The sequence below is a fragment of the Pelophylax lessonae genome (genome assembly GCF_965119305.1).
Source record: "Pelophylax lessonae genome assembly, chromosome: 5".
Taxonomy (NCBI): Eukaryota; Metazoa; Chordata; class Amphibia; order Anura; family Ranidae; genus Pelophylax; species Pelophylax lessonae.
Window position 1 is genome coordinate 554,426,651 of NC_138772.1, and position 17,160 is coordinate 554,443,810.

The 17,160-nt window shown below is 46.9% G+C and overlaps 1 protein-coding gene across 1 annotated transcript; it reads left to right on the top strand.

Moving 5' to 3' along the window:
• Positions 1-2,644: 2,644 nt before the first annotated feature.
• On the top strand, positions 2,645-16,859 carry LOC309556601 (uncharacterized protein; the record flags this gene model as incomplete). The annotated part of the gene is made up of 2 exons (XM_082259040.1): positions 2,645-2,778; positions 16,467-16,859. Exons 1-2 carry the CDS (start codon positions 2,719-2,721, stop codon positions 16,857-16,859), a joined length of 453 nt encoding a protein of 150 aa, XP_082115166.1. The 5' UTR covers positions 2,645-2,718.
• Between the last annotated feature and the right edge of the window lie 301 nt (positions 16,860-17,160).

Consider the following 17,160-nt stretch of genomic DNA (forward strand, 5'->3'; position numbering starts at 1 on the left):
CTACCATCTCTACCCAACCTGTCTCTTCAGCCTATCATCACTGTGTTACTATATACATAAGTCACTCTAGGAAACATCTTATTGAGTGTGTGTATTTACTTGCTGAATTGAGATCCTCCACACATGATGAGTCATTGGGAGTTGGGAATGGTATCTCAGCGTTTCTCTACATGACTACTGAAGTGGAATATTTCTGAAGCTGAAAATCCACACCATACATAAAACGCAGGAGCGTTACAAGAGTTCATTTCAAGTGTGTTATTTGCAGTTGGAATCTGTTGCTGTCAACTTTCAATATGAGATCCAAAGATCTTTTACTATCAGTGAAGAAAGCCATCATTAGGCTGAAAAAACAAAACAAACCCATCAGAGGGATAGCAAAAACATTAGGTGTGGCCAAATCAACTGTTTGGAACATCCTTAAAAAGAAAGAATGCACCGGTGAGCTCAGCAACATCAAAAGACCCGGAAGACCACAGAAAACAACTGTGGTGGATGACAGAAGAATTCTTTCCCTGGTGAAGAAAACACCCTTCACAACAGTTGGCCAGATCAAGATCAGTCTCCAGGAGGTAAGTGTATGTGTGTCAGATCAAGATCACTCTCCAGGAGGTAGGTGTATGTGTGTCAAAGTCAACAATCAAAAGAAGACTTCACCAGAGTGAATACAGAGGGTTCACCACAAGATGTAAACCATTGGTGAGCCTCAAAAACAGGAAGGCCAGATTAGGGTTTGCCAAACAACATCTAAAAAAGCCTTCACAGTTCTGGAACAACATCCTATAGACAGAGGAGACCAAGATCAACTTGTACCAGAGTGACGGGAAGAGAAGAGTATGGAGAAGGAAAGGAACTGCTCATGATCCAAAGCATACCACCTCATCAGTGAAGCATGGTGGTGGTAGTGTCATGGCGTGGGCATGTATGGCTGCCAATGGAACTGGTCTCTCTTGTATTTATTGATGATGTGACTGCTGACAAAAGCAGCAGGATGAATTCTGAAGTGTTTCGGGGAATATTATCTGCTCATATTCAGCCAAATGCTTCAGAACTCATTGGACGGCGCTTCACAGTGCAGATGGACAATGACCCGAAGCATACTGCAAATGCAACCTAAGGGTTTTTTAAGGGAAAGAAGTGGAATGTTATGCAATGGCCAAGTCAATCACCTGACCTGAATCCGATTGAGCATGCATTTCACATGCTGAAGACAAAACTGAAGGGAAAATGCCCCAAGAACAAGCAGGAACTGAAGACAGTTGCAGTAGAGGCCTGGCAGAGCATCACCAGGGATGAAACCCAGCGTCTGGTGATGTCTATGCGTTCCAGACTTCAGGCTGTAATTGACTGCAAAGGATTTGCAACCAAGTATTAAAAAGTGAAAGTTTGATTTATGATTGTTAAACTGTCCCATTACTTTTGGTCCCTTAAAAAGTGGGAGGCACATATACAAACTGTTGTAATTTCTACACCTTTCACCTGATTTGAATGTAAATACCCTAAAATTAAAGCTGGAAGTCTGCAGTTAAAGCACATCTTGTTTGTTTCATTTCAAATCCATTGTGGTGGTGTTTAGAGCAAAACAGATTAGAATTGTGTCGATGTCCCAATACTTATGGACCTGACTGTACATCAAGGGTCCTATTAAACCAGGGTTGTCCAAACTATGACCCTCCAGCTTTTCAGGAACTACAATTCCCATGAGGCATTGTAAATCTCTGACATTCACAGACATAACTAGGCATGATGGGAATTGTAGTTCCTGAACAGCTGGAGGGCCATAGTTTGGACATAGCTGTATTAAACCCTAATATCCCAGGGCAGGGGAGACATCAAGGGTCTTATTAAACCCCTAATGTCACAGGGCAGGGAACACTTTAAGGGTCTTATTATACTCCTAATGTCACAGGGCAGGGGAGACATCAGGGGTATTAGTAAATCCCTAATGTCCCAGGGCAGGGAGCACACTAGGGGCCTTTTTAATCCCTAATGTCACAGGGCAGGGGAAACATCAAGGGTCTAATTAAACCCAAAATGCCACAGGGCAAGGGAGACATCAAGGGGTCTTTTTAAACCCCTAAATTCCCTGGGCAGGGAAGACATCAGGAGGTCTTATTAAACCCATAATTTCCCAGAGCAGGGGGAGACATCACCCAGCTTCCTGGCCAGGATTTTGACATCTCTGAACTGGAAATGCTCAGGGCTGTGTGGTTCTGGTTCACAGTACTTCAGAGGAGATGGGGGAACGTATGTTCCTCGGTCTCCTCCCACTTGCTATCCTGGCTGTAGATTTTGTGGTCTTAGGAGGAACGGGAGACCCGGGAAACCATCGGGAAGCACAGTGTGAGGAGCATCATGCATCAGTCAATAGTGATGGGGCGGCTCCAGAGCTGTGAACCTGGTTTTACCTGTTCACTCTCTAGGCGTATCATGCACATCCGAAGAGCTGAACTAGTTAAAGTATATCTAATCTCAAGAACAAATGTTGGGCAATAGTTGTTAGTTGGGTTATAGATGATCTACATTATAATCATAAAGCAATTATCCTGCTCAGTAAAGTTATGTTTAGGCAAATCAAGGAGGAGTGTAGATATTTCTAGGAATCTGTCACACCACTCGTCATCCCAAGGAGAAGGATATAAGGAGCCCAGTGCAAGAAGAGGAAGCAAATACTTTATACGGAGGACAATTCTTCTCTCTGTACAGAAGAAAGACAGTATGGAGAACTGGACACAGCAACGGGGGAACTACACAGAACCTGGTGCAAGAAGACCTCAGGTAGGTTCAGTTGCTGGAGAATGAATTCATCCCAGAGGGAGGACTGAAGGGGATAGTCCACATGTGAAGGTTCTCATTTATCCAGGTCATGGTACATCCAGAGGAGTTACTAGGGTTGGTGCCACTGCCCCTTTCCTTCCAATAATTTTTGTCATAGCAGGCTGGGATCCCATTTTTCAGCTGCTTCCCATTCCACCACACACAGCATGACTGAGCATGACTGCACTGCAGGAGAGGACACCCTCTCTCCCTGGCTGCTGCAGTGCGGCACACACACGCTGCCACTACCAGAGTCTGTGCCCCCTCTCTCTCTCTCTCATTACTAGACAGTCACACGTCCTCAGTCCCGGGTCCTGCTCACCTTAGTTGTTTCAGTTGTCTGCGGAAGCGGGAGACAGGGCACTCGATGACGGGGCAGGAATAAGGAAGTTACATCCTCCTCCTCTGTTGGGGCCTGCACTTGCACTTGATTGGTTTCTAGGATGCTAGGCGGTCCTAGCAACCAATCATTTTTACAACAGTGGACACTGGGCAGTGGTGGGTATCTGCAGCCAGTGGCGGTGCCAAGAGGATGTTTTTGGGTGGCTGGGCCTATATTAGTTAACGCCCTGGAGCTGCAGCTCCAATAGCCCCTATATTAATCTGGCCCTAAAGGGGACGACACCATCGCAGTCAGACATCACATCCTACTTGATAGTGTCACCCCTTTGGAGGGTCTCCCACCACCATAGCAACGCCACTGGGTATATCTAATAATAGACTTGTTCATTAATGTCGAAGACACTTCTTAGCTTCTCCAAGCCACTTCTTCATTTCTAATGAGTGTCAGGAAGATATCTGAGAAATTATATCCACACCTTAGGACAACTTAATCCAACCACCATGGAATGTGCAGACGAGTATTGATTGTCCAAGAGTAGGGTGGGAGATGTAAAAGTGGTGGTGCCATCAGGAAGCCTTCATAGGTGTTGATTCCTTGATTTACATGGCTAAAGGCATGAATTGTTTTCTAATCTCCATGGTAGAGATGTTAAAATACCAAAATATGTCTAAGAGAGATGGTGACGAGGGTTCCCATCCTGTCCAGGGATGTTGGTCCCAGTTTGACCTAGATAGCCTCTTTCATGCCTCTTGCGAGCCAATTGTAATTTTTGTCCTTCGCGACCATCTGTCTTCCACATATAATGCCGTTTTACCATCTCTATCCCTGCAATCTGATAGAAATTCACAACTTTGGCCATAAATTGAGGAACGAACACCTGTATATGGCTTCCTGACACCAACAATGGTGCAATGTAACTAGGACAGGGTGGCACCACCACTGTCACACCTCTTACCCTTCTCTTGGACAATCAATACCCATCTACACATCCCTGGGGCAGACTGACAAATCATGGGGTCCCCAGGCAATAGGAGATCATGTGGCCCCCCGTGTCCCTGCCCACACTCAATTTACACCCACAGAAAGCCCCACCTACATATTGCAGCTAAGCTGTAAAGAGGGGGCATTTAAATATCACCTGCAGCATAGCCTGCTGGAAGTTCCTGGCTTCTTTCTGTAGAAGCTGCTGCGCACTTCCAGGTTTAAAGATGTCCGCCACGCAGCAGACATCTTTATGATGCCTCCAGGGGGCATTTTATGAAAGCAGTGGCCCTGTGTGCAAGTTCATACGTTCAGGTCTAATGATAGAGAAAGAAGTGTGGCGAGCATAGCCTCATCGGTAATATCAGTGGAAGGAATATTGCCCCATCGGTAAAATCAGTGGGAGGAATAGTGCCCCATCGGTAATGTCAGTGGAAGGAATATTGCCCCATTGGTAATGTCAGTGGGAGGAATATTGCCCCATCGGTAATGTCAGTGGAAGGAATATTGCCCCATCGGTAATGTCAGTGGAAGGAATAGTGCCCCATCGGTAATGTCAGTGGAAGGAATATTGCCCCATCGATAATGTCAGTGGGGGGAATATTGCCCCATCGGTAATGTCAGTGGGAGGAATAGTGCCCCATCGGTAATGTCAGTGGGGGGAATATTGCCCCATCGGTAATGTCAGTGGGAGGAATAGTGCCCCATCGGTAATGTCAGTGGATGGAATATTGCCCCATCGGTAATGTCAGTGGAAGGAATAGTGGCTCATTGTTGATATCAATGGGAGAAAAATTGCCCATCAAGGGGGTCAGTTGGAGTAATAATGCTCCAAGGGCAAGATAATGGCAAGCAATGGGCCGCAGTTTGGAGACCTTTGATCTAGCAGAAGGTGAATGCCTTTATTTATTTAGAACGATCAACCATTATATTGTAAGCTCCATTAGCAGAGACCTCCTATTCCTTCTGTATTGAACTGTATTGTTGCTGCCCCCCCCCCCCCTTCATTTTGTAAAGCACTGTGCAAACTGTTGGTGCCATATAAATCCTGTATAATAATAATAACTTTATTACTGCTGACAGGTTAAGTGAATATCATTGATTACCCCCTGGGTGGGATATACAGTGGATATAAAAAGTCTACACACCCCTGGTTAAATGTCAAGTTTCTGTGATGTAAAAAAAGTTCTGTAAGTTAGGAGGTGTGGCCTCCATGGATCGGACTTGGTTTTCCAGTGCATCCCACAGATGCTCGATTGGATGGAGATCTGGAGAATTTGGAGGCCAAGTCAACACCTCAGACTTGTTGTTGTGTTCCTCAAACCATTCTTGAACCATTTTTGGAGGTTGGCAGGGAGCATTATCCGGCTGAAAGAGGCCACTGCCATCGGGGTTCCACAAAGGGGTGTACTTGGCCATCATCAATGTTTAGGTAGGAGGTACGTGTGAAGAAATATCCACATAAATGTCAGAAGCCAAGATTTCCCAGCAGAACATTGCCCAATGCATCCCACTGCCTCCACCCGCTTGTCTTCTTCCCGTACTGCATCCTGGTGCCACCTCTTTTCCTGGAAAGTGACGCACCCGGCCATCCACATGATGTAACAGAAAATGTGATTCATCAGACCAGGCCACCTTCTTCCATTGCTCCGTGCTCCACTTCTGATGCTCAGTGCCCATTGTAGGGACTTTTGGCTGTGGCCCCGGTCAGCATGGGCACCCGGACTGGTCTGCGGCTACACAGCCCCCATACACAACAAACTGTGAACCCCATATTTTCTGCTTTCCACACATCAACTTCAAGGTCAACATGTTCACTTGCTGCCTAATACAGTGCAAAGTCTACACACCCCTGGTAAAATGTCCGCTTTCTGTGATGTAAAAAAATGAGACAAAGATAAATCATTTCAGAACTTTTTCCCCCCTTTAATGTGACCTATAAACTCTACAACTCAACTGAAATCTTTTTTTTTTTTTTTAAACAATATTTTATTGAAACTTGTCAAACAGTACAACAATACAGTAGTGCAGTAGGAATCGTTAACTGAACAGAGAGCACAGAAGTAGGCTGAGCACTCATAGTCATAACTCTGCTGAGCAGCAAGTCTCAATCATATATATGTATACATTACAAACAGTACAAGAAACCCGTCCCCTCAGGGACCTGCAGTATTTCAAGTGAGTGAAAGTAGGGGGGGGGAGTAAGGGGAGAGAGAGGTGGGGGGCGAGGGGGGGGGGGAAGGGAGTAGGAATGTGAACGTTAACCTGAGTTATGTCAAAGAAGTATGATGGTGTATCGTATGGAGTCAAGAAAGGCCCGCAGCAAAAAAAATAAATAAATAAGGCCTCATGGAAGGGTTTAATGGGCTACGGTCAGTCAAGGGTTAAGGCAGTTGGTTCAAGTGGAGGTCAAGGTCAGGGATTGGTCAGTGTCAGGTAGGTGGGGTAGTTAGAGAGTGAAGTGGGGGGGGGTTTACTTACGGTTTCAGCACAATTCTTCGGGAGCCAAGGAGAAAGGATCCCCGCCCTCCTGCCCTGGATTGGTTACGTTCTCCGAAGATTGGTTTTGCTGGTTGGGTTTGTTTGTATATGGGGTTTTGGTTTAATGGGTTGGTTTGTTGTGCTGTTTGGTTGGTTTTGTGTTGGCGGTTGGGGGTCTTTGGAGGCGGTAAAATCTGTTGTTGGTAACAAAGTTCATAGGGTGACCCATCTAAGGTATGGAGCCCTCTAGTGTATCCCGGTTAATAGTGGATTAACGGGAAGTGGTAACAACGAGGTATCAGTGGTCAAGTGGGTTGTCCCCGAGCTGGTGTTGCGCGGCTGGGGACCGTTTAACGAGTTACGCTGATACATAGTCAATAGGAATTTGGTGCCTCCCAAGACCAACAACTCATTTCAGGGGATACTGGAGTATTTATGGTTATGTTAATAATTTATGTGTTTTGGTTAATTTTGTTAATAAATGGCCCACTGGGCCACTTTTCTCCAAAACTGGTGTCACTGGTGTTTTTATAGTTTAACATAGTGGTTAAGGGGTCATATGGGAGTAGCATCGGTAATACCCTATTCATGTAGCTGTGTAAAAAGAGACAATTATACATTCAAGAAATAACATTAGAGTAGTAACAAATTACCAGTCAGAAGTATCAACATGTCATACGGAATGCATATGGGCTAGATAGTGAGCAAGGTGGGGAGTAAATGTTCATTACAGATCCCCCGTGGCGGAGGGTGGTGGGGAGAGGCCGAAGTCTGACCGGAGGCCGTCCCACTTTTTCAGGGAATTGGAGGGGCTTCGATGAGTGCCCATAGTGGTGTCCATATGTTTGAATTTCCAGAGTGCAAGAAGGTCTGCTCTAAGTTCAGCGATAGTGGGAGGAGAGGTGTCAATCCAATGTTTGAGTATGGCCCTGCGAGCCACCATATAGCAAGTGGAGAGCCACGGTTTAAAGTGAAGCAGAGAAGATCTGTGTTGGGCGGGTACAGAAGCGAGTTGTGTGTCCGAACAGCTGAACAGCAATGCATAAACGTCTTTGGGAAGAACACAATTCACAAGGCGAGAGGCAAATAGAAGTAGTTTATCCCAAAAGATCGAGAAAGAGGGGCATTCCCAAAATTTGTGAAGTAAGGTGGGATGTAGAGAATTGCACAGCGTGCAGTAGTGGTGTCGTTGATCGGGTGAAGCGCGGAGATGAGGGAGATAGGCTCTGTGCAAGATCTTGAATTGTTGTTCTCTCCAGAATTCATTCTGTGTATGGCGGCACGTATATCGATAACCTTGCAAAGCATATTGTTGAGCATGAGGAGAGTCCATTACCTTATTCCAAGGTGAAGCGATTTGTGAAGCAACCATTTGGAGACTGTCCGCGTTGAGTGGATGGTACAGATGTGAGATTTTGTGCTTCCGTGACAAAATCCAGGTGTCCATTTGAGATGCTTTGAATCTGAATGATTTGGAGGAGCACAGAGAATTTGCAAAGCTGAGACATTGTTGAACAAACAAGTGTTGTTGGGGGAGAACGCCATAGAGACTGGAAAGTTCCGCAAGAGACAGGGGTGCTCCAGAGATGGGATCATATAATTGGGAGAGTTTGGTTAGGCCACGTGAGGACCAAGTACCAAGTAGAGCAGAAGCGTTGGTGATGAGCTTGGGGAAACAAGGGGTGTCCTTGGATGGGGAGGAACTGTGATACGTTCATGGGGACATGTAGCTGTTTACGAACTGCCCTCCATGTTGCAATAGTATCCCTGAGTAATATGTTGGTTTTAAGATGTGGGGGCAAGTACCTATGAGCACAATGCAACAGAGAAGTCAGGTCGCAAGGAGCCACCATATTTTGTTCCAACTCGTAGTTGGTATATTTAGACTCCTGTCGTATCCAGTCCAGGCAGACCCGCAACAGGCAAGCCAAGTTGTATAACCTAATATTTGGGAGCCCTATCCCTCCCTCCCATTTTGTAAGGAATAATTTGTTGAGTGCTATCCTAGGCCGGCATCCGTTCCACAGAAAGGAAGTAAGGGCCTTTTGGAGCCTTTGGATATCCTTGTGTTTCAAAAGGAGTGGGATGGTTTGCAACGGGTACAATAGTTTGGGGAAGCCTGACATTCGGAAGAGGTGACATCTTCCAAAGAAGGATATGGGTAGGGACTTCCAGTTTAGGAGATCAGCGACTAGTCTATCGATAACAGGGGAAAACTTGAGACGGTAAATGGATGAGGGGTGGGGACCTATTTTGATTCCCGAGATAGGTAATATGAGTTTTGGCCAATTTAAGCGGAGATGAGGAGGCCCACTGGGGGGCCCCGGTGGTATTGAGAGGTAATATTTCCCTCTTTGAAAAGTTTATGCACAGACCAGAGCACTGGCGAAAGGATTCAAACAGGGATTGAATGACAGGGAGGTCGTGGGGGGGATCCGAGGTGAAAACAAGGACATCATCTGCAAAAAGTGCGGAGCGGAGCTCCATGTCCCCCACTCGTATCCCCCGCAGCTGAGGGTGGAAGGTGAGAATCCTGGAGAGGGGTTCTACTGCCAAATTGAAGAGAAGAGGGGATAGAGGGCAGCCCTGCCTGGTACCTTTGAACAAACGAAAGGGCTGGGAGGAGAGTCCTGCCGCCATGATCTGGGCTGAAGGGGAGGCATACATGGCTTGGATCAGATGGAGAAATGGACCGGAAAAGTCGAATTTCCTCAGGACCAACTCCAGCCACCGGAAACTGACATTATCGAAGGCCTTTTCGGCATCTAGAGTGATAATAGCAAGAGTCCAAGTCGGGTTCGGCCCTTGCCGCCTCCAGAGCAACCAGGACCTTTTGAATATTCGAAGTGGCCGAATGTCCCTGTGTGAAGCCAGACTGGGCTGGGTGGATAATGGTGGGGAGGAAGGAGGCCAAACGGTTAGCTACCACTTTTGAGAGTAATTTGGAATCCATGTTGAGAAGGGAGATGGGACGGAATGAGCCGGGGTCCAAAGGGTCTTTCCCCTTTTTCGGAATTAGCTTAATGTGGGCCTGAAAGCCCGTGGGAAGATAAGGGTGTCCCTGCCATATATGGTTAAAGACGTCGCAAAGGGTGGGTGCTATTGTGGGGGCCATAATTTTATAAAAGTCGGAGGTGTAGCCATCCGGACAGGGGGATTTACCAGGGGAAAAAATTGTTAATGGAGGTCAGAATCTCCTCTACTATGATAGGAGCATTCAGAAGCTCTAGGTGTTCTTCTGAAACCTTGGGTAGTTGTGCATTGGTGAGAAATTCAGAGGCAGCTGCTTTGTCAATAGGATCTGGACTATATAATGTGCTGTAAAATTGCTCTAAGACCCTAACTATATCATTGGGTGAGTCTACCATAGAACCCTGGGTGTCTCTGAGAGCAGAAATGTGCGTCAGTGTGTAGGGGGGTTTGCAGAGGGAGGCCAGGAGCTTACCCGGCTTGTTCCCAAACCGGTGAAACTGCCAGTTGCGGAATGAGGAATGGAGGCTCTCCTGCACCTCGGCCCACTGTTCAAATCGCAATTTAGCCATTTTCCAATTTTCCCTGTTGAGGGGAGTGTTTGAGCGGTTAAGTTCAGTCTGCGCCTGTCGCAGACTCAAACTGGCTGTATGATAGGCAGCGTTGATCCTTTTTTTGTAGGCTGAGGCATAGGAGAGGACACGACCCCTCAAGACAGCCTTACCTGTCTCCCGTAGGAGGGTCGGGGAACAATCCGGGGTTGAGTTGTGAGTCAGGAAGTCCTGCCATGTGTCGTGTAAAATGGTACGAATGTCCTTATCTTTGGCAAGATAAGATGGGAACCGCCATGTTTTCTTCCCGGGAGCGGAAGGAGTGAAGGAAACCGTGACGGAAACTGGGGCGTGGTCCGATATCACAATGTCATGAATATGGGAATAGGAGGTAAAGGATAGCATAGGGTCATTTGAGAATATGTAGTCTATACGTGTCAAGGTGTTGTGGGGGTGCGAGAAAAATGTGAATTCCCTGTCAATCGGGTGGGACAGTCTCCAGGTATCAGTGAGGGAAAGACTAGTGGCAAAAGAAGACAGAGGGGTAGGAGAGGGGGCTGCAGGGGAACGGGAAGGAACGGAGGTTCCCGCCCTATCCTCCAGGGGATCCATACATTGATTAAAATCCCCCACCATCAACAGCAGGAGGGGAGGTAGGGAGCAAGAAGCGGTGTGAGGGATTGAAAAAAGGATTTAGGGGGGGAGTTGGGCGCATAAATACCCAGCAGTGTCCATGTCTGTTGCAGTGTTTGTAGGTGAAGAATAGCAACACGGCCGTGTTCATCAAAGTGGGAGGAAATAAGGACACTGGGGTGGCGTTTGTGAATGAGTATAACAACTCCGCCCTTACCTTTGACCGCTGGGGATCCATAGACTTGACCCACCCATAGTTTTTCCATGCGATGAAGATCTTCTTCACGCAAGTGCGATTCTTGTAGGACCGCCACGTCCGCCTTCAGGCGTCTGAGATGCCGGAGAACGGCCATGCGTTTGTGAGGGGATCTGAAGCCCTTAACATTCCAAGTTACCACTGTCATATAAGGAACCGGGACTGGATATGACTAGACAGCCGAACAAAAAACCTAGAAGTAAACATGGTTACAACAACATGACTCCATACATCATAGCTCATGTAGCAAGAGAAACCAGGAGAGGAGAAGAGAAAGAAGGGTTGGCTAGGGAAGAGGGTCAGGGAGGCCTTATTAGGGCCCAAAGATAGCTGTCCCGAAGGACGCAAGACAGGAAGCCCGTGCTTCGCTTTTTTCCACATGTAACAGAAATCATCGTGAGGAACAGTGTTACCGGATTCTTTGCTTGGTGCCCTGGAAGGGGTTGGTCTGTGACCCTTGACCCTCGGGAGAGCAATGGAGTAGAAGTAGCGAGTCTAAAACACCCAAGAAGCAGATTCCGGTGAGACTGTGCCCTAATACAAAGAGGGGTTATTCTCAGACGTCACTCCGAGAGAGCACCTGAGAATAGCTTAGCCCCAACAACCTGAAAATACTGTTTACAACATAGGTATGTAAGAAACATTCGCCAACATGGGTATTGATCCTAGAATAAAAGTGAAGGACAACTTCTGCGAGAGGAGAAAGCAGCTAATTTGACACTCTGGCAGGCTTTGCCAAAAGAGGAGAAAGATGTTACCAAACATGAAATCCGTCAGCGGGTGCGAGATCTGGACCTATGTCTTGAGAGCCGTTGCTTCTTGGCTGATCTCCTCCGTGGACTCCTTTGTTCCCGGGTGCCTGGGGAACGTTGTGGGGGATGGCCAGGGGAGGAATCCAGGGTGATATGAAAAGCAGATTGAACGTATTGGGTGGCTTTCTCCGGGTGAGTGAAAGATTTAATTTCCCCAGTGGCATCCGTTATACGGAGCGTGGCAGGATAGGTCAAAGCGAATTTTATAGACTTGGCATACAGTGATTGGCAAATCGGCTGAAACGCTTTCCTGCGTTTAGAGACTTCCTGAGAATAGTCAGCAAAGATGAGAAGCTTGTGACCATCCATCTGTAGGCCCTTGGAATTGCGGAATGATTTGAGAATATGCTGCCTGTCAGCATCATTTAGGTACCTGACTATGATGGGACGTGGAGATCTCCTTTCATTAGAGGGGGGGTCAATCCTGTGTGCCCTTTCCACTGAGCAAGGAGAAATGATCCCCAGGGCTGCAGGGATACGAGACATGCATAAGTCCGTGAGGGAGTCCATTTGATAGGTTTCAGGCAATCCGATCACTCTCAGATTATTTCGCCTTGAGCGATTTTCTAAATCGTCCAGCTTCTCTAGAATATATCGCTGGGTCTGTCTAGCCTGCTGGTCAAGAGAAAAAGACCCTTGGACTTCTTCCTCTATGTCCGACAGCCTGTGCTCCAGCTCTGTCAGTCTATGGGAGTGTTCCCCTAACTCCTGCCGGAGCTGAGCCATCTCCGTGGAAATAGCTTTGTCCACAGCCGCTGTGATGGTCGGGGACAGCAGCGCCGCAACTGCCATGCGACCTGGGCCTCCGGGATAGGAGATGTGGCAGTCTGGTGCAGGGAAGAAGGAGCAGGTTGGGCCGCGTCCGCCATGTCTATGGCGCCTGAGGCCTGGTCCAAAGCGGGAGACCTGTTCGGCGGGGCGGCCGAGGGGGGGCCGTGTAAGACAAACTTGTCCATGCCTACCGGGTCCGCAAGGATGTGGGATGCTGTCCCGAGGGTCGGATGGCTCAGATGGGCGATGGATGCAGGCAAACGAGCTGGTAAGACCGGAGCCGCTGTTCCGCGCTGCCTGTTACATGGGCGCCGGAACCGGAAGTACTGAAATCTTTTAAGGGGGGGTTAAAAATAAAAATAACAAAAATAATGTGGTTGCATAAGTGTGCACACCCTCTTAAAACTGGGGATGTAGCTGTGTTCAGAATTAGGCAATCGCATTCAAACTCATGTTAAGGCCCCTTTCACACTTGTATGACTCCAAAGTTGCGCCGACTTTGGAATGCAACTTTGATGCAACTTTGGATAAGTGCAATTTGGATATGACTTTGGCTTTGACCAGTTTGACCAGTACCTGTCCCTGTCCCTGTCCCTGCCCCTGTACCTATCCCTGTACCTGCCCCTGTACCTGTCCCTGTACCTGTCCCTGTACCTGTCCCTGTCCCTGTCCCTGTACCTGTCCCTGCCCCTGTACCTATCCCTGTCCCTGTACCGGCCCCTGTCCCTGTACCTATCCCTGTACCTGTCCCTGTACCTGTCCCTGTCCCTGTACCTGTCCCTGCCCCTGTACCTATCCCTGTCCCTGTACCGGCCCCTGTCCCTGTACCTATCCCTGTACCTGTACCTGTCCCTGTACTTGTCCCTGCCCCTGTCCCTGTACCTGTCCCCGCCCCTGTACCTGTCCCCGCCCCTGTACCTGTCTCTGTACCTGTCCCTGTACCTGTCCCTGTACCTATCCCTGTCCTTGTACCTGTCCCTGTACCAGCCCCTGTACCTTTTCGGGCGAGCTCACGGGGATGGGGGCGCTTTAAAAAAAAAATGTTCCTATTTTTTTTATTTCATTTTTTATTTTTAGCACTGTTTTTAAAAAAAATCTGATCACTTTTATTGCTGTGAGAAGGAATGTAAACATCCCTTGTGACAGTAATAGGCAGTGACAGGTACTCTTTATGGAGGGGGAGGGGATGTGACAGTAATAGGCAGTGACAGGTCCTCTTTATGGAGGGATTGGAGAGGAATGTGACAGTAATAGCAGTGACAGGTACTCTTTATGGAGGGATCGAGGGTCTAAAAGACCCCAAACCCCTCCACTACACTTCAATTAATTCAAAATGCAAGCGGGTGGAGGCAGTGGGATGCATTGGGCAATGTTCTGCTGGGAAATCTTGGCTTCTGCCATTTATGTGGATATTTCTTCACACGTTCCACCTACCTAAACATTGATGATGGCCAAGTACACCCATTTGTGGAACCCCGATGGCAGTGGCCTCTTTCAGCCGGATAATGCAACCTGCCAACCTCCAAAAATGGTTCAAGAATGGTTTGAGGAACACAACAAGTCTGAGGTGTTGACTTGGCCTCCAAATTCTCCAGATCTCCATCCAATCAGGCATCTGTGGGATGCACTGGAAAAACCAAGTCCGATCCATGGAAGCCCCACCTCCTAACTTACAGAACTTGGGATTGATGCAGTTTTTTTTTTCTCTCTCCATAAAAAACTGAATGGCTGCGGTTATTGACCACTTGCTGCCCGCCCACCGCAGATATACTGTGGCAGGCTGGCTAGGCTGCGCCAACCGACATATAGGCACGTTGGTTCACAGGAGCGCTCCTGGGGGCCCCCATTAGGCAGCGGGGAAGCCGATCCACGATTGCCGCCGGGCATCCGCGATCGCTCCCCGGGGAGAGAGAACGGCGGTCTACTGTTGTAAACACAGCTGACCGTTCTTCTCTCTGGAATCAATACAGAGCGCCTCCTCCTTCATAAGATCACAGGTCTCTGTGTTGATTTCACAAGTCCCTCCCCCATACAGTTAGAAAATACTCCTCTAGGTTCACACTTAACCCTTTGATCGCCCCTGGGTTAACCCCTTCCCTGCCAGTGTCATTAGTACAGTGACAGTGCATATATTTTTAGCACTGATTACTGTAGTAATGTCACTGGTCCCCCCAAAAGTGTCAAAAATGTCAGTTAGGGGTCCGATCTGTCCGCTGAAATGTTGCAGTCCCGCTAAAAATTGCAGATCGCCGCCATTACTAGTAAAAAAAAAGTGACATAAATCTTTGCCCTAGTTTGTAGACGCGATAACTTTTGTGCAAACCAATCAATATACACTTATTGGGATTTTTTTTTACCAAACATATGTAGCAGAATAGAAATTGGCCTAAAATGATGAAAATATTTTTATTTTTTTTTTTATTTTGAATGTTATATAGAAAGTGAAAAATATATATATTTCAGAATTGTTGCTCTTTTTTTGTTTATAGTACAAAAAATAAAAATTGCAGAGGTGATCAAATACCACCAAAAGAAAACTCTGTTTGTGGGGGAAAAAAGGACATCAATTTTACAGAGTCGCACGACCGCGCAATTGTCAGTTAAAGTAACAGAGTGCCGAACCACAAAAAATTGCCTGGTCATTAAGGGGGATAATCCTTCCGGTCCAGAAGTGGTTAAGGAGCAGGCGGCTGCCGCATCCATTTTTGTTAATTTCTTTTGACAATTTTGTCATTAAAAAAAGCCAAAAACAATGCCCCCCCCCCCCCCGAGGTAAATCTATCGTCAATAATGCTGCCCGCCATCACCGCTGACCCAAAAAAAAGAAAAAAAAAAAAGGTACACTCTTGCCAAAGTCTCCCGCCGTCTGGGTCGATGATGTCACAATGAGGCCCCTCCCCCTTAGTTATTTAAGAACTGTGAAATAGCGGAGCTGTCAGATGGAGGGAGCGGACCTTTTTTTTTTTCCTTTTTTCGGGTTGGCGGTGGCGGTGGGCTGCGTGATTGACGATGGATTTATCTCGGGGGACATTGTTTTGTTTTTTTTTGTTTTTTATAAAAGATTTGTAAAAATTTCCTACTTTCATTTTTTTACACTACACCCTTTTTTTGGTAAGAGTACGTGTACTTTGTACCCCTACTCATTTACATGGGGGGGGATCTGGGGGCACCCTTGTTTAAAGGGGATTCCAGATTCCGATAAGCCCCACGCCTGCAGACCCTCCCAACCACCGGCGAGGGTTGTGGGGAAGAGGCCCTTGTCCCCATCAACATGGGGACAAGATGCCTTGGGGGAGGGGCATAGACAACACACGGACTCCTTCTGATTGACTGCTCCCATTGAAGTTGCAGTGTAACACCCTTCCAGACTACCAAATTTTCCCATCGAGATGGAGGAATTCGCCAGAATCCTCTCTCTGTCCTGATTGCAACACATTGTGCTTCCACTGGTAATGTTATTGGGGTCTATTTATAAAAAATTGCATAGCCACTCATTCAATGAATCTTCATTGTAAATTTGTTTTGGGCCGTTGGTTACATTTATTTGCTAATTCCCTCTAGTGTTCTCTAAGTTTGTTGCATTGTATCTCTAGCTACAATAACCTATGCTTTTCCTATGCTCCTCAGCTCCATCTAGTGGCCATAATGTGGTATTTTACTACCACAAATAATAAAAAAAAAAAACTCTTGTTCAGAAGAAAAAAATAGCCTCAAGAATGTTTGTTTTTGCCCAATTACCTCCGAACGAATGTACATGCAGAGTCACTGGACGAATAGCTATGCAATTTCTTTTTTTTTTATATAACTATATTCAGCATTGTCTCTTTATCAGCCATTTTTTATTTCTCCAGAATTCAAAGCCAGTTCAGGTTGGGATTATGAAAAATGACGAAGAAGATCGTGAAAAGACACCGGGACAAGATGGGGGATGGGCACCCGACCAGAATGTGGTGTTAGAAGGCGATAAAGAATATGTGAAGGCATTGGTGTTTACACCCTTCTACTGTTACAGCAAAGCAGGCCAGTCTGCCAACAACGGAGTCGCAAGGGGAGAGAATCAATCTGTGGATGAAACGATAGCGGAGCCAGGAGGTGGCAAGATGGCGGACGAAGCATCAAGAAGACCCATCAATGGAAGCAAAAAGCCACTTTGTCCATATTATGGATTAACAAGAGGGATGTTTATATTAATAGATGGAAAATTACCTCATCTTCGTCCTCGTTCTCCTTATTGGCCCTATTAGATCTTTATTGAAGATACAAAGGGCAATAGAAGTACAATTATTGGATGGAATCTAAACTCCCATTCTTGCTTGAAACCCCCAACCAGCAAAATGTTAAAATTTCCCCTTTAAGCTGATTGGAGTGTGATCACATGATCAGAAACTTTGCCACCCGGTGGGGTAAAACCCTCTCCAGCGGGAGGTGGTGGCAAAGGGTTAAACTGTGATTATCTTCTGTTTGGTGTAATTATTTTGTCATTCGCTGATTCGCTAATATCCCAAAATTCTAAACTGGCAGATCTGATGCTATTTAACCCCTTCA